At 34.6% G+C, this 18362-nt stretch overlaps 2 protein-coding genes across 5 annotated transcripts in view; one reads left to right on the forward strand and one right to left on the reverse strand.

The window, feature by feature from the left end:
* The window catches only part of LOC137634729 (ionotropic receptor 25a-like), a 5675-nt gene extending 2143 nt beyond the window's left edge, over positions 1-3532 (forward strand). Inside the window, exons 3-7 of the mRNA XM_068367219.1 lie at positions 1-58; positions 242-384; positions 1778-1944; positions 2610-2736; positions 2956-3532. The exon at positions 1-58 is cut by the window's left edge and continues 173 nt beyond it. Coding sequence (XP_068223320.1) covers positions 1-58; positions 242-384; positions 1778-1944; positions 2610-2736; positions 2956-3054 — 594 coding nt within the window. The 3' untranslated portion in view covers positions 3055-3532. The remainder of the gene's footprint in view (positions 59-241; positions 385-1777; positions 1945-2609; positions 2737-2955) is intronic.
* Positions 3533-10147: 6615 nt separating this feature from the next.
* l(2)gl (LLGL domain-containing protein l(2)gl) overlaps positions 10148-18362 on the reverse strand; it is a 119600-nt gene continuing 111385 nt past the window's right edge. For 2 of the 4 annotated variants that reach the window (XM_068367065.1, XM_068367063.1), the window contains 2 exons: positions 17841-17911; positions 10148-12983 (listed from right to left, as the gene is read on the reverse strand). In XM_068367065.1, coding sequence (XP_068223166.1) covers positions 17887-17911 — 25 coding nt within the window. In that variant the 3' untranslated portion in view covers positions 10148-12983; positions 17841-17886. The remainder of the gene's footprint in view (positions 12984-17840; positions 17912-18362) is intronic. The other 2 variants (XM_068367066.1, XM_068367064.1) reach the window with 1 other exon arrangement.

Consider the following 18362-nt stretch of genomic DNA (forward strand, 5'->3'; position numbering starts at 1 on the left):
AAATGTTGCCTCGTGAAAAAAGTGCCACAGCAAATTGCGACCTGCTTCATTCTGACAAGTAACTAATGGCAATTCAATGTACCTGACCTTTCTGCCTAATGTAAGACCTATTTCATTCCGCCAAGAAGTTAATAACAGTTCACAATAATTGACCTTTCGTTAAAAACAAATATTTTTGTTTTATATTCTTGTGTTTAATCTAAAACAGATTTCTTAAATATGAAACGATTTTCTTTTACAGTATTTGAATTCCTTTGTAAACTAGTTATTATCCCTCTTTCACAGTATGCTAAAGGAGGAATCTATGCCGAGACCTGGAAGCTGTTCAACCATGAAGACAGATCGAAGAGTTTCGTACCAACAGCGGAGGACAAGATCGATAAGGTGCGAACTTGCATATAAATACTGTTGTTGTTAAGAGATCAAACTAAAAAAAATGAGATTAGAGACCCAACTAAAAAATGAGATACTACATAAGTTTTCTGGAAAGATCTTCAGAAAAAACACATTAATAAAAATAATAAATCAATAATTATGGATAAGTTTTCTATGGTTAAGTAAACTCCCCACCCCCCAAAAATAAATTGCAACTTTTAATCATTTTTCTAACCCAAGAAAGAAAAAAATTTATTTTCTCAGTAGAAAGAGAAATTAATAAGAAAGTCAGTAATAATGACAAGAAAATTGTAAACTGTTTTTACTTTGAGCAAGGGACTGTGTCAAGCATAGTTGTTGATCCCATGATTTTGTGAGTTTATGTTTTCCCGTATGTGAATGTGCATTTGCAATCTTACATCAAAATGAAGAGACATGCAATCAACAATAGAGAGGGGAATGGGGAACGAGATAGAGATGGTAACCAGTTTAAAGGATTAAGATTTAAAGGCCTCTCATGAATGGCTGAGGCAAGGGACTGTAACAATGCCCTAGACTCCTAGTGACTGCCCATATACATGTGATCATTGCCCTAACCCCTTTCCACTCAAGCTAGGATTAGGAAGAGCCAGACAATGGCTACTGATGACGCAGCAGGTAGATGATTGTTTCCTCGTAGTGTTCATGACGTTGCATTGACTAAGGTGTCCACAGACGGTCAAAGTTTTTGAGTAATAGATATTGCACAAAAGAATTGACCTTCTATTGTGCATACCAGAGGCTCCACATTTTACAATATTGACGCAGATAATATTGACGTCAAAAGTATTGAGGAAATATCTTAATCACATACTCATAGAGGTTGGTTAATATTGTATAAATGGTAAGACCAGGTTTGATTACAGCGCCCAATGTCAAAACATTGTCTTAATATGAGAGGACTATACACTGCACCAGATACACAAAATTGTTTTCCCTTTTTGTGTTGCAAAACTACATAGTATGCTCGTTGAGGTAATGGCCACACTGGAACGAACATCATCTGATTCAGGTTTGCCACCAATTTAGGCTACTTTATTGGAATTTAAGATGACTTTTATTTTTCCTAAGGCCATTGCTTTTACTACTCCATTTAATGAAAAGTTTATTTGGAAGCTTTAGACATTTCAAAAGATGGAAGTACTATACTTAATAAGTAATTCAAGCGTTGCTCCTGAGCTTATCTGTGAATCCAATAATGGGTACCGTTTACAAATATCCTCTTGCATGTGAAAAAGAAAAATCATCTTGCCAGATAGTTAGGTGGATTTTCAATAAATACATTCAATTTTACCTGGCTGGTTCACGTCGAAAAAATGTCATCATATGCGTATACCAATAATAAACCCTCCTCCTTCTGCAGATTTTGACAGAGAAACTAACGTTCATCAGGTCGGAGCTGAGGGCGAAGATTCTCTCGGAGGAAGTCGGTCCTCACCTAGTGCACATTTCAAGAGAAGTCTTCTACCTTAGGCCGATAGGAATTGCTTGTTTTGCGGGTGCACCCTTCGTCAAGAATTTCAACAAAGTGTAAGATTTTCTTAGGCAAAAGTTCCTTTTAGGACAATTTAATATTAATTTTTGATTATGGTGTTAAAAATAGATATACATCATTAAATGGAAAATATTCTATTCTTATCAATTCTGTAGAAGAAAAATATAACTTTTCCTCTTGGCCTTAATGATAGGAGAAAATAGCCTTTTGAACAGAGCAAAGAAGCATAGGAAAATGATTTTACGTTAATTTGGTTTTTGTTGGTACATTTGCACACAGTACTTGGAGAGATATTTTGATTTGCTTTCTAATAAGATGTAAACAGTAGAAAGATTTGGAGGAATTTCTGACAAGAATTCTACAACGGAAACTTGGGAAGTAATCGTGAAGATGTTGTTTTTCTTAATTGAAATAAAACTTAAATGATTTTTTATTAGCATTTGACCATTGGACTTCAATTCATCTGTCACCAATGAAACCAGACATGTAGAATGCTCAAGCTCCTCCCTCTTTTTTGCAATTGTGTACTTTGCAGAATTCAAGGACTTACTTTCTGGATAAATTACTTTTAAAATAATGATTATTATTGATAACCTTATACCTCAGGTGACGGCCAATAGTTATCAAATCACACAGTACCTAATTTCAATAATTCTCAAAACTTTATCTTCTTAACTTTGATACATTGTATGATCCTCAGACTCACACGCATGGGAGAAGGCGGTCTCGTAGATAAGTGGCTAAACGACGAGTTCCTGAAGATAAACTCTAACATTACGGTGGAGGAGGAAACAAGACACCGGGCATTCACCGTCATGCAGTTACAGGTTGGTAATGTAATGTAATGAATCTATTTATAATTTCAATTAATGCATATATTATTTATATTCTTGAAAGCGTTGGTTAATGAAGTACAAACTCCCAAATGATTTGAGAAGCATTTATGTCACACATTAAGCCTATTCCTCTTGAAAAACAAAGGATAAAAATGATAAGTTTTCTGATTTTTCTTAACCAATTATCCAGTTTCTCTCTTTCATTTGCAGGCAGCATTTTATCTGGTCTTCTTAGGATATACTCTCAGTGGAATAGCATTAGCATTTGAATATTTCATCAAAAAGTTTGCCCCAACCATTTCGTTCTAAGCAAGATACAATACATGAGACTAAAAACATGCATCCAACACCAAGAATAAAATGGTAAAATCAGAATATAAATAAAATATATATCATTACCCTTTGCATATGGTTGTGTATCATCTTAATCGATTGTATAAGCATTATTAACTGGGATATTTATCCTGGTTCCAGGCTCCTAGCTGCTCACTCCACAAAATAAATTTGCAAGAGTCCAAGTTATTACACAGTACTGTAAATGAGCTTTTTTCTATGGCTATGAACAACTCTATAAAGGCGATTTTATGCGAAATCTTTTAAAATCAAGTTAATAAGAAAGACATTATTACCATTATCATTAAAAGCTACGTTGCAATCATATTTGGAAAAGAAAAATACGGCAAAACTAAAAGCCCCAACAGGGAAAGTAAACCAATACGGAACGAAAATTGGAGAATAAGCTATAAAAGAAAAATAACAAATAATTATATTAACATGAGCATGAATACGGTAAGGAGAAGACAGTAGTGAAGAACAAAGATGAAGTTATAGAATAAGTAAAAGGCAACCTCTTGGTAAACCACCTGACAATGTTGACCCTTTTATCGCATATTCTTAACAGTGTTTGAAGAAAGGAAAAGAAAAATGAGGAAGAAGAAATTAACAGAAAAGTGTGCTTAACTGTACACTCACAAACTCTACCCCATGAGAATGGAGGAGTAGCCTAATCCAGTAACCGAGATTGGAATAGTTTAGGACTTATTGATAATAGTCAGACTTCATTTGAAATCTCGGAGTTCTAATAGTCGCATCATACCTTTTGTCTTGAAATCATAACAAGTCTTGACAACAAGGAAAAGTTAGTCCTACATGAAGTTTTACTCAGCCTTAGCCCATCCTTAAGCCAGCCAGGACTTATGGAGAAAAAAAAAGCACTGGATGCTTGGTTATATACACCAGAAAATTTCAGTGATACTCCTGTATTGAAGCCTGAAGTGGTTCGAGATTGTATGGTCTTCCAACTGTGGGAGAACATTTCCACTGAAATGTGTAAAACCCTATTTTGACTCCTGAATTGGTTCACTCTCCTGTGCAAGAATTCCCAGCACTAAATTTCGTAGAAACCTCTTTCCGAGAGGAAGGTGTCATTCATCCTCCGAGTTCATAAATCTGAGGTTTCCAGCATTCCGTTACTGGAACAACTTTCTGCTGGCTCCAAAAATTCCAGCACAGACTTATCTAGATCTGCTAGTATAGGAAGGCCCTGGTTTCTGACTCGGCAGTGTTTACTTATCCCAATTATGACTTCTCTGGCCTTTTACCACCAGATTTTGACATTCGACTGTTGCTTGAGAATTCCAGCACAAGTGGATCTAGTCTCCTTGGACTAGGTCCAAAGGTCCAGTTCTTGACCTATCTCTAGTTCAACCTCAAGTCATAGAGTGGAGGTCTCATCTCGCTAATCAGACTGAAACTGCGGAAAGAGAATTATCTTCCACTCCTGAATTACTTCTGTATTTTAACCGTTTCAGGCATGCATATGGAAGGCTGAAACCCAGGTCAGAACTCGAAGTGTAAGTGGCACAGTTGGGTTTAACCTCATGATATGAATGTGACAGCTATGTTTGGGTATTCTTGACCAGAACTATTCCCCAAGTCATTGCTTGATTTTGCATTATTTTTCTTGTCTTCTAAGAGTCTACGAATTCTATCTCTGGTCTGCATCAGAGAATGTCATTAAGCCACAAATACCAGCTTTAATGCGAGGTTAGTGAATGGTTAAAGGCACCCCGTTTATACTTGGAGAACTTTCGGCTTATCCTATCTCCAGTGCTGCGAGAGATTAATATTGCTCGCCAGCTGATTGTTCAATCCCGACGTGTCTCCCGAGACAGAATTTTGGGACTGAAGAACTATAAATCTTCCATTGAATTAAGTACTGTAAAGAAGTTTTTTATAGATTAATTTTTCCCACATTGGGATAGTTGAAAGCTTTGGAAATGTTTTTGTCGTCTTATGTAATGTAAAACTATACTAAATTAAGTCAATGCTTTTTATAGTAAATATCTACTGTAATATGTACATAGAAGAGAGATTAATGAGTAAGGAATGTATTTTTTTCTACAAACACTTAAATTTGTTACCAAAAATAATTGAATGCGTAGAGACAAAGACTAGTTGTACTTGTATATACTGGGAAAGATTCCATCCACTTTTTTTATAGGTACAATGAATGTATTTGAATTTAATTTCCTGTATGAGTTTGTTTACTGTGTGTCTGTAGAACTTATTTAAAGATTTAGAATATATTTTATCCATGTTGATGGAAAATTATTTGAAGACTAGAAAACTTACTTTTACTTTGATGGCTGCTTTTCCGGTCCCATACAGCAGGGGAACCCCACTCTCTACAGGACCTTCACTGTCGTTTTACCTCGTTCGTTCAGAGTATTTAGCGTTTCATATCGCGTATTGTTCATTTACTGTTAAATCGTCACTGTCAAAGGACTCATGAAATAAGTCTTCAGTTTTCTCTTGAAAGCCTTAATGTCTTCAATCATTTGAATGTTTCGTGGGAGCTTATTATATAGTCTCGGTGCCGCATATTTAAGGCTCTGGAGCCTAAAGTAGGCATAAATCTAGGTTCCAACAGTTTGAAGCCATCTGTAACTATTCTCATGTCGACACGATTTGTTGGCTGCGCAATATGTAGCAGTTCTCTTTAAGTATTTTGGACGCCCGCTTGTGATAACTTGGTGAGTTATTGTACATATTTTAAATTCGATTCTCACATTTTCAGGTTCTTTATGCATACCCTTTGTTCTTTTGATTTACCATCCTTTCCCACAACTGTCATAGTGTTTTTATCATTGCATTGTCACGTTTGTGTTGAATTGATAGCCTGAGTAGACACATTGCTGTCAGTTATGGGGTGGGGGTGTTAATATAAAGTGTGTATTGACAGAATTTGATCATATTTTCATTTCTTTAACTATGCCCTAATCCTATCTTGAAAATGCAACCCCCCCCCCAAAAAAAAAAAAAAAAAAAAACAACACTTTCAGGATTGATGCAGTGCCCTATTTCCAGTAGGTCACATAGGTTTTGAGATTCATAGAAGTTTCAGCTTGGATGTATAGAACCATTATCTACAGGGGTGACTGTACCTTGTATGTTTCCTTCCTGGGAATAACAGCAACTTTAAAGGTCTCCTGTGTCACAAGTACTGTACTATATATTCCTAAGGCTGTGGAACATGATCAAGACCAAATTCATAGTGATCTTGGAATAAGTACTCCGAATATGTTTTCCTTATTGAAGTGATGGTGACTGGTGAATAAAAAAAGCCAAATCAGTCACTGGTGGGGAGTTTGATGATAGCTATGAGGACCAAGTCTAGGAGTGATGATGTACCCAAAAAATATTTGTTTACTTACATTCAATAACTGATGTACAAGTAATTACGGTTTTATTCCCACTGTGTAGTAGGAGCAGGACTGCCACCACCTGTGCCCAAGTTTCTTGCCCCGTTCCTCTATAGACATACTGTAGATCATTCAACGTTCAAGAGTGAGAATTATTGTCATACAAGCCAGATCTTAATTTAGGTAGATTGCCAGGTGTAGTCTTTTTTTTTTTTTCTTTTTTTTTTTAAATTCTCTGCTAGTTCTTTGTTATAAGGGATTCCTGTTAGGAAGGTTTGCAAACTTCATCAACCTCTGTAACCTGTCTTGTGATGGGAAGACTTTTCCTTGGACCATGTGTATACATACTTATCTCCAAATAGACGACATTATTCTACTTTAAAATGCAAAAGGACTTCTCGAGATTTATCCAGATTCCCGGATCCTGACAAAAATGTAGGAGGAGGTTCCTGTGAAGTATAATCTGGGACTCTGACTCAGCCAACAGCAGCCAATCGTCAAGGTATTGGGCGAATTCTTATTCCAATCTTGTGAACCTAGGTTGAGACAAATGTGAACACACTCAAACACCAAGATGCTGGAACGTCTGAATCATAGAACCCGTGGAAAGTCCTTAGCATAGAACCTGAAATTGGAACTATCTTGTTCGGTGGACAACCCAAAGATGCTTTCTTGAACTAGAATTTAGAAGCATGGATCTTTAATGAACTTCTTGTGCAGAACGTGTCTATGACTGGTCTCCAACCTACATTATCCTTCAACCACTTTCTTGTTTTAACACCTGTTTGACGGATCTTCATGAATATAAATAGTGACTCATCACCACCATGGGAGGGAAAGAGTTGGTGAACAGGAGGTGTATCTGAAGTGCAAAACCTCCACTGTCCAAGGTTCTTCCCAGTGGAATTGCCACCTCCATCCACTGACTCGACAGGCACCCACCCAAAGGTGGTGATACAGTTTGCCATACCTAACAAGGTGGTTGCCTTGATGCCTTCGGGGAGATGGCTGGTTTTGGTCATTAGATTACTTGAACTGAAAGTTTTTGTTCTTTTTGTCTTACGGGCAGTTGCCTGTGGGGACAAGATCGTATGTATAGTACAATTTATAGGACGTTGTCTGAAGGTGGCGGCTCTCCTGAAAAGGAAGTCTGACTCGCATTTTCCCACTTTGCCACCATGCTTTTGTATCTCAGAATACACCAGATTCCGAGATACTAAAAAAATGTGTGTGTACAAGATCAGTGCTCTATTAAAGAAAAAAGCCTGCAAAACTGCTTCTGCCTCCATAATCATAGCTTCTAAGGCCGAGAAATGTGATGGTGGTTGAACGTTCCTTTCTGCTGGCATCCCTGGTGATGTAAAGGAAGGACAAGCTTTTTCTATCACATAGAATTTCATCTTCTTTAAAAAGACAGAGAAATGAACTTCAAGCAGCAAGCAATTCTTCAGGCTCAGTGGGGGTACACTTCAATAGTCTCACCTCATCAGGACCCGTTGAGTTTGCGACGTGAAGTCTCAATTAGCTCGGGAGACAAGTCTTGCGCAACCTCTTCAGAGATGTGTTTCATTTCCATGGTTTTCTTGCCTTGGAAAAGGGAGAGGGGTAAGGGAACAAGTGATGTTAGGGGAGCGGAGGATCTATCTCATCCAGGGACTCTGGGTCTGGACATGGTTGTGGTGATAGCTCTTGGATCGATTTAGTTACTTAAACAATTTTTATTGGAGAGCACATATATTAACTGTAAATTTCAGAGGCCCCAGTCTAGGATCTGTATGACATGGATCCACTTCTTGACATTTTTTCTATAATGCTAAGTAGAAGCCCTGAGCAACTCCAAGGCTTGAGTTGGTAATCTTTGTTTTCTGTCATAACCCTTGGAACAAGGGGAAAGAAACTGGCTGGTCACTTGATGGAGCAGTTTTCTATAGCATTTTTCTCTTGTAGAGAATTTTAAGGGGTGGTGGAGAAGTAATACAATTGAAGGGTACACAATCCCAAAGGTGTTACATGCTTGTGGCTGTGGGTCCCTCACTCTTGGTCGCGCACTAGTATGTTTCGTGATCCTGTAAGCTGGTCACTCATAGGTGGAGTCTTGCTCTTCTGAGTTTCACCCTCTGCAATGGAACATGGTTAGTTCCTTTGCTCGCTGAAACCTCACCATCCTTGTGAGCTAAGGAGGGGGTGTTTAAGGGAGCTTATAAGTCTATCTGCTGAGTCATCAGCAACCATTGCCTCCCTCCTTGGTCCTAGTTTGGGTGGAGAGGGGGCTGGGGTGCTCATTCTCTAGGGCATTTTACTACTTGATAGGGTAATGTAACTGTCCTTTGCCTCTGCAATTCATGAGTGGCCTTTTAAACCTTTAAGGCTTGCTTGTTGCTGGCACTTTTTAAACTTGCATTCCTCTAGATTTCTTAGATATACAGGAGGGTTCTTTGCTGGTTAAGAAGCTAAACCAATATGTTCAGCTGGACTAGAACCCAAAAAACAGTTTACATCACACTCAGAGTTAGTATGCAGAGAACTCGAAGGATACAAAGTGGTTATCATAGAAGTCAATGCACAAGGGTGATGAAGGTGGTGATGCATCAGCATGCTTCTCATCCAAAATTCGGAGTGCTATGGCCGGAGCAAGAATGAGGTTCATCCTCGTGGGTCTCCCAGTTTCTTTAAGAAAAGCATGTAGATACGCCATATGGGAAGCTTGCCCTCTGGTCGTGCCTCCGAAAAGTTAACCTCTGAAAATCCAGAGGGATGATTATCAGTAGCGGAAATGAAAATCACCAACTATTCAACCTTGAGGATATACCCGATCTCTTCTTCCTCCTTTGTGCACACGAGTGTGGTAGACATGCTAACATTATGCTGGTATCTTCTTAAGGTTGTGTACGTTTTATCAATAAAATCGATGAAGCGAGACCAAAACCTGCACTTTGAGGCAAAGTTCTCTTAAATGCTCGGAATATTGAGGTACAGTATTGTATGTCTCCCTCCGAGAAGGAAATTATATTCAACCTGACAGATTTCTTCTACTCTTGTAAGGGGACACTGTAATAAGACACTCTTTAGTGCTAGCACTCCGCGGAGGGTCCTCCTGCTCAACAACACAAGGGTCCTGTGCGAAAGCGTTCGTCCCGAAGATTAATTTCCACTTCAAGGAATCAAGTCCTCGTAAATGCCAGGAACAAGTGTCCCAGAGTTTAAGACAAGTTTGTCTTTTTCTACGATGATTCCATCTCATATTGAAATGAGATGTATGTGAAATACTTAGGCTAGTTGGAGAGAATCAAGCACACGTCTGTGCAGCTCAGCAACCAGAATCAGAATGGAGGCTCAGAGCGTTGTCAGACTCGGACAATTGGTGAATACTGGTTAATAGTTGTCAGCACCTTCATAATTCTTCATTGGCTACAACCAAAATCTACCCCTACTAAAGGACGAAGGTTTGTATTCACGTATGAACCAAAAAATGTTTGCTTGTGCATGTTATTAATTTTATTTGGTCTTTAGCCCTGAGCACATGCAGTTCATGTTTGATTAATTTACGTTTTATGAAATTTTTCATTATTACATATTGTGGCTTTTTTCATATAGTACCGTACAATACATTGCTGTATTACCACACCTTAATAAAAAAAAAAAAGGTGGTGAGTAAGCATGTGACCTTTTTCCCTTCAGTGAAAAAGAAAAATTCCATGTTATTTTAACTTGGTAAGTTTATTGGACCTGGTAGAAATGGAGGGCAAAACATCTAAAATGCAGTACAGTACATAGGCCACTTGTATTAAACAATATGAGATCCAAAATAGCAATAAAAAGAAAAAGGCAAAATGATTTTTAATCAAGATCTAAAGCTCCCACAATTAGGAAAATATAAGTAATAACAGTATACTGTATTACAGGAAATTGATTACATTGTATGTGTGATGATATCAACTACACCTTAAAATTATCACTAACTGAAAATTACCAAAGTAAAATATAATTGTAGTACTCACCACACAGATGTTAGCTCAGCTCCCTGTAATAGTGCACAAATGTTTTCTTGAACAGCAGCTGTGTACGCTGTTTTCCCAGATAACATTTACAAGCAGAATCTAAAGCTTTATAGAGGGAATAGTTACCAAATCATCATGTAGCAATAATTAAAACAAACCATCCATAAACTATCATATATATATATACCAAAAACTACACACACAAAACAGACAAGACATATCACTAATCAACTAGCATTTTGGGGGAAATCCAAATTCTTCATTCAAAAGGAAATGCCCAGAGCAGAAGCTTGAGTAATTTACAATGGAAACATGCAAGTCTTTATGGAATGTTTCTATGAAATACTGTATAAAAAAACAGCACATGGTTTCAGTTGCCAAAAAAAAAAGTTTACCTATCACATTTCTCAGAGAGCAATATAAACACTAAAAGCTACTTGCATGAAATGGAGACATTTACTATATAAAATATACTTTACCAGCCATATTTTGCATGAATTAAAAAAACTGGAGTAGCTGTCACAGTGTAAACATCCTATATTATATACAAAATTTTTTGAGCACTTTCATGTGAGTGTATAAATAAAAACCGCTTACAGATGAGATTAGGACTTGCAAAAGAGTTCCGAATCTAAGGTCCTACAAACTGGATTAATTATGAGAATTTTTTCCAGCATATGTAACCAAATTTTTTTTTATCATACATATCACTTCAAACAAATCTTCCAAGCACTTTTCTCCTTCTGCATGTAAGTAATGATTTTTCAAAAATAAAATAATTTCCATATACAGCAAAGTAATGTTAGATAAAACCAATTTTGTACATCTCTGAAATGGCTGGGCAATCAATGACAACACAATTACCTATATTGATTTACTCTCTGCCCTTCATATACGACTTGCAATTAAAACAAGCTAACAAACTTTCTTTTAAAAATTAAAACTTACAGAATAATGGAGACAAACACAACAAGAATACTCAAATGAGATTATCCAGAGGTAGAGTGAAAGTAAAATCTATGAAAAAGTTTATAAATAAATATGTTAAGTACAGTCCACTAAAAGAGAAGACAAAATAAATGGGCTACGCATACAATATATGTGAACAGCTACCAAATTTCAGTACAAAACACTTGATGGTTAAAACTCGGGTAGAGCTGCATAATAAAAACTATAACCTGCTGAACATAATGGCAAGAAAAAAAAAACTAAAATCATATGAACTGAAAAACCTCTTAGCCAATGGTATATACTGTTTGTTCATCACTATCACATTACATTCTATGTACAAACTAAGTTTCTATAAATTAAAAAAAAATATATATATAAATAGAAAGTAAGAAGGGATATTCTTTACACTTGATTACACATTCCTGAAAATGTGTAATTTTTGTGGCTTTATAATTTCTAAAAACTTGCAATAATGCGATACAAAATATGTTTATGAACAGATTACCTGATACCGACATAACCTGCTCTATATATTCTGAAGATTTCTTTAATAGGTAAAGGAAAATTACCTGTGAAAATTGATCAACAAGAATTACTCAAAACAATGCAGGTTTCAATTGTAAAATTTCACAGGATAAGCATTAAAACCTGTCATTCATATGAACAAGTTGAAAAAACTTTGGGTGCCTTGAGATAAGGAGCATTTTAGATTACAGTATTTCATTCTGGAGAAAATACAGAATCTATAACTTGAGTAATATGCATTAATGGCCAATGTATAACAATGGGGAGATATTCAACTTGGAATTTGCTATAGTACAAGGATAGAAATGTATTAGAGATAAAAAACAACTTTTTATATGTACGACTTTAGAATATGGATCCTCAAAACTCCTAATGTGTTGGATTATTACAGTGTTCCATTCTATAATAATACAAATTTCTTACAAGCTACCAAAGTTCTTGTAAAGTGGTTCTGTTTTCCTATGAAGACCCCTTTTATGCTACTCTTTTTCAGCAGGCTAAACTGGCAAAACATGAAAAATTCACTTAAAAGATATGGATGGCATAAATTTTTCTTATGAAAATATCAAATAATTCAATTTCCATAAACTTAAAGATCTACATACATCAACAACATTAACAGTGCTCTTTTAAGACATAACGATATGCGTAATGTACAGTCCACTCCCTTCGAATATAAAATTTTAAAGACATAAACCTTTTAGTATAAAACACAATAGTTTCACTCATATCAATATATCTTGAAATGCAATAATAAAAAACTGATTAGCATTTCAATTATTAAATGCATTCTCAGAACACATTTACTATGAACATCCTTCTCGATACCCCACTTTGGTATCAACAAATACCATTTATTAAGAGAATTCAAGTGCTGACTAAGTCACTGAAACTTCCCTTCCCAAGTTTTCTTAAGGCGAGGCGCTGCCATACAATCACTCTGGAATTGCTACCGTTAAGTACATAAGGTCAACTTCATTTCTCCTCACTCTTCCTTTGGGATTCGCGGCTCTTTGCTGAAGAAGGACTCTGCTTTGGCTAAAGGTGCCCTTTTTTTAGTCTGAAAATCAAAAGGAATTTAAATCCCTTTGTAATAATGAAGTAAAATACATCACTTAACTCCTATATATGACAAAATCAAGTAGATATTTTAGTTTTTTCATTTAATTGTTGTAACTAGGGGTAAAATGATATTAGATCAAGGAAGCTACATGTGTACTTAACAAAATGCAGAAGCAACTTACACAAAATATATCAAGCTTACAGGCAAGAAAAGAAAATGTTAAACAAAACAGGAAGGAAAAAGAGAAAACTGCTTCCATCCTTAATACATTACAAGAAATAGCAAATCAAGATCACAATAACTGCATTTAAGAGGTCTTGGATCCTTAAACAAACAATGACATATTTACATAAGAACATCAACTGAGGAGTAAAGCTTAAGTTAAAAACCCTTAAATAAAAGTATCCTGAATATCAAACTAAAGACTCCTGATATTTGCAACAGCATCTTTAAATAAAAAAAAAGAACAAAAAAGCAATGTCACTAAATGCCAACTTGCAAATAGTACAAAGTAACGTAAGACATGACGAAGGTACTTACTGACAGTTACTGTAGAAGGTTAACACAAGCCAGATGTGGGAAAAAAAGAGAAAAATTGTTAGTACATATTGTCTTCTAAATAAGCTTTTCAAAGAATCTAATCACCCTATTCCCAAAGTGTGGTCTCTTATCACCCCCTTGTTATCTTGTAGGATAGAAAGCTTTTTGAGCACTAAAGAAATCAATGAGATAACAGTAATAAGATGATTATCTTGAAATGTGTATTTTTTTATGTTCTTACAAAAAGCATCAAATATGCCGAGTGTATTTCTCTTTCACCTTTGTGTAACTGTAATAATATTTTCCTAAAAAAATACCTAGAAATAAAATATAGGACAGGCAGTATACCCAAATTATATGTTAGGTAAATTATTCATAATTTTAGAGAAAGGCATGCAACAAGATCACTTATATATAAAAGGTAAAAAATTCTAAAAAGTTTTTACTAGTAAAATATATTACATAAAAGCGACAAACACTCGGTATCACAACAAATAAAACGCCAGTCTCAAACCCTCTGCTTAAAATTAACTAACATGACCTTCCCCCACCAAACATCAGATACAAAGATTAGCTTTGGTCAAAAACAATTTTAATATCTATATATTTTTTAATACTTGGCTGCTGTTCATATTGCTTGTTCTACAGAGACCTGGTTCAACTGCCACTTATGCATAAAATTTTTAAAAATTTTGATTTTTTATTTTTCCTTCAACAAATACATGCCTTAGTAATGGAATACACCCTTATAGCACTAAATGGTAAGGAGCCTATATAGATCTCTCTGTCCCATCAATTTTGAAGTCAAAATCATTCCTATCCTCTACTACAGTACTGTATAAGTCAGTGGGGAGGAGAGTGGGCATGTATATGAACACCTGGAGAGGGTAACAACCATTGAACCATACTTTTCCATAAGAAATTTAAATTACAATATTGCACCCAACATGTTACACAGAGAATGCTGATTATGATCTCCCAGAAACAATGCCGTTACAAACTTTAATCAGTAATTGCTAACATAACCAGAGGAAGACATCTTCATAAGTAATAAGTTAACAATCTAGAGAGCATCTGAACTGAAGAAAAAGAAAATGCGATTTATTTTTAATTTAAAAAAATTTTATGGGCGTGTCGATTAAATTGTGCTTCTGAAGAAACAATATGAACATCAGGTTTAGGTTCATAGAAATATTACTGCGCAATATAAAAACCCACCGATTAAAACTTGTCTTCAGAAGATATTTATTTAACTAAAAGAATGCATAAACATCACACCAGTTTCTAAAGGTTAATCTAATAAATTAAATTAGTCAAAATTTATTGATAATTTTTATGAAGGAAAAATGTGCGCAAAGAAACTTGTATGCAATTAAAATCAATTACAACGTTATGAAAAGTAAAGCTATTAAACTCTTGACCACAGCAGGATCAAATCCAACAAAAACACCTAATTTGTCTAAAATATAACTAAAAATTGCACAAAAGTTATGCGTACCACAATATATTTATGCACACTTGATAAATAATTTACTCTACATACACTCAATTCATTACCAATGCTTTAGCGATATAAATTTAAATGACATACTAAAACACAACCATTAACATAGCTATAAAATACATAGCCAATGACAAGTCTATAAAATCTAAAATGGCCTGACCCAATACAGTATATAAATTGTTTGATTGAAATTAACAATGAAATGAACCCAAAAAATCAAGCTACACACAAAGCTATGCTAAACAGTATATAAATTGTTTGATTGAAATTAACAATGAAATGAACCCAAAAAATCAAGCTACACACAAAGCTATGCTAAAAAGGACTTATGTCCCTTAATGGAATATTGATAAAACCTGTTCCATCTTTGAGATTTTTTTGTATTGATGGCTTTTTACTTCACTTAGCATCCTTTCTGTCAATAATACATAACCAGTACCTCCATATTAAGGTTTAATATTGAACCTCAGTATCATCAAAGCTGGTTATAAAAGATAATAATAGTTTTCTACTTCTGGATTATTCATAACTCCTTTTAAACAAAAAACATACCTTTCGTTGCAAGGAGATTAAGTGAATGTAAAGCTTTTGGAATTAAAAATTATGCATTCTATATTCCACACAATACATTTAACACAATACTTCATGTAGTGAAATGCAGTATGGAAAACTGAATGTAACACTTTGTACATAAATGCATGTTTTTTTTTGTATTGAAACTATGTCAATATTAAGGATTTTCACCCTTTCTGACTAATGAGTCTACTCAAATCATCAATATGTATTAAGGATATAACCATTTAGAACTTGCATTTTCTCTCCCTTTCTAAAAATATGATAAACTACGATGCACTAGTGTTCTAGCAGTAAATAGTATATTTTGAAACACCTTCAATTTTTATTATAAATCTGGCGTTACTTAAAATTTTGAATTATGCTAGTAGCAGTGAATCTGCCTATAGTAATGATTATGTATTTTGATCTTTTTATTAAAGATCTGATTTTAAATTTTAATAAAAAATTAAGAGTACACAGAATTAATTTTAAGAAGGATAATAACATTGAACTTATTTTTTTTTTAATAAATCTCAACAGTTACTTGTTTTATTTTTGTTTGACTAACACTTTAAGGTTGGTATTCACATTGCCATTACCCAAAACCTGCATTTTGAAAAACTATGTTATTTCTATAATCACATAATATTCATATGGCTTCTCTCCAAAAGCTTGCTTATATACATCAACTAAAATAATTATGTTTTCTATCCTTTCAATATGCTTATACCTCTCATCCAGTATTGAGACAATCTAGCAGCTAATGGCATAGAAGCAAAAGTAGTATCAGAACATACCTCAAGTTACTTATTTGGAACCCCTTAGAGAAAAGTTTTCTTAATGGTTAGATAATTCATCAGTCGAGGAGGTCTTTCCAAGTAGGATCCTCTTTTCATCTTGCCAGGAAAGAAAAATCACTAAAATGGTAACAACAGACTTAACTTTTTGTTTACTTTTAACAGGAACCTTTGATTATGTGCTAGACAAGAGACTTATCTGTAGAGGTACTAGCACCTATGTAATTAATGCAGTAAGGAAAAACTAAATGTGCCAACAACAAAAGACAAAGGGAATGAGGTTAATTAATGCACAGAAATAGTTCTAAAAATCCTGGAGAAGACATCTCTTATAATCACTAATAACCTAAACAACACTCTAAACACAACCAGAGGCGGTAAGCTAAGTGTCAACTGTGGATGTGCAAGACAACTAAGAGATGAAGACAAAGTATCATTAGCCACTAAAATGTCTCAATATTGAACCCTTGTCCTTAAGTCCAATAAGAGGAGATAAAACAGGGTATTTTAATTTTTTGAAGGTGAAAATTTATAAAAAGCAAGCTTCAAGAGAGAAGCAAAGTTAATTTTGCCTTTAACCTTGAAGACATAGTCCTCTTTAGGCTTAGAAAAAAAATATTTCCACAAGGATAAAACTGAACAAATGACATCACCTCAAAAACTTTGCCATGGCATCACATTCATTACATTGCGCATCGCCTTATCCCCCTATCGTTTTTAATAAGCAAGCAAAACCGTTATCCCAGGTTTAACATTATGTTCTTGAAATACTATGCAGAAATTCACACAAGATATTAGTCTCAAATAGCCTTGTGGGTAAGAGCTAGATATTCTTCAATAAAATTTAGTAGTTATGAAAGCAATATTTGATGAAGGCCAATAACATTTTATTCATCTTTTAGCAATGAAAAAATAAAAATGCACTGAAATTGCAATCAAATTTTTAAGTATTAATCATGCATAAATTATCTAAAGCTAAGTAATAAGCTACAAAAATCCATGTTAATTGGTATAATAAACATCACGACAAAATTTTGCTGTGCACATAAAAAAATTATGCTGGTATTGTATATAAAACGGGCATCAATCATGCATTAAGAGTAACATTCACAAAATATTTTCTTACTAACTTAAAAGTTTCTCAGACTCCTTCCACATTAAACTAATTTCAAGTTTTTGAGCTAACCAATTCTATAAAACATGTAAATCCATTTTTGAAGTGTAAAATACTTCCAACTGCATGTTCAAGCTCTCAAAAAACAATTTAAGTGTCTTCAAAAAGGTTAAATTGAGAAAATAATTACCATTACTCCCAAAACAGAAATTTGCTCACGGTGCGACATTGTAAAAATAAACAACTTTAAATTAACTTTACTATCACTGAACAAGCATTTATTACCTTGTGAATGTTCCATAAAAACAAAAATAAAAAACACAGTAACAATTGCATGTTCAAACCTCTGTTCCATTCACTGCGTTGTGATTCATCTCGGTTGATGCCGTCTCAACTACTTGAATGGATGACGACTCTAAAGGAAAGTAATTTCTATCTAAGTTCAAGTAATCCTCATCCTTGATAAAGGACTAATATAGTTAACTTTATTTACTATGCTTACAAATTTACAGGTACACTATACTGTACATAGTTCTTCCCTCATTATTCACAGGAAACTTTATAAGCAAGGGTTCCCAACAAAACAAAAGACCACCAATGACAAAATAGCATAAACTACTGGGAATTACTGTATAAATACTGCATAGCTTTGAACAACAAATATGGCTTTAATCAACATAAAAAAGTAAGCAACTGTAAGGGCTACATAACTAAAAACTTATACCAACAGGCATATTAAACAAATTTTCAAATTGTCTGCTAAATACTTACCCACTTAAAAAATGGCAATTAATGAAACTACTGAACTATAACAAAAATATGAATGGCTGCAAAAAAAGGTTAACATTCTATTATCATAATTGAAA

Source organism: Palaemon carinicauda, chromosome 45 (assembly GCF_036898095.1).
Source record: "Palaemon carinicauda isolate YSFRI2023 chromosome 45, ASM3689809v2, whole genome shotgun sequence".
Taxonomy (NCBI): domain Eukaryota; kingdom Metazoa; phylum Arthropoda; class Malacostraca; order Decapoda; family Palaemonidae; genus Palaemon; species Palaemon carinicauda.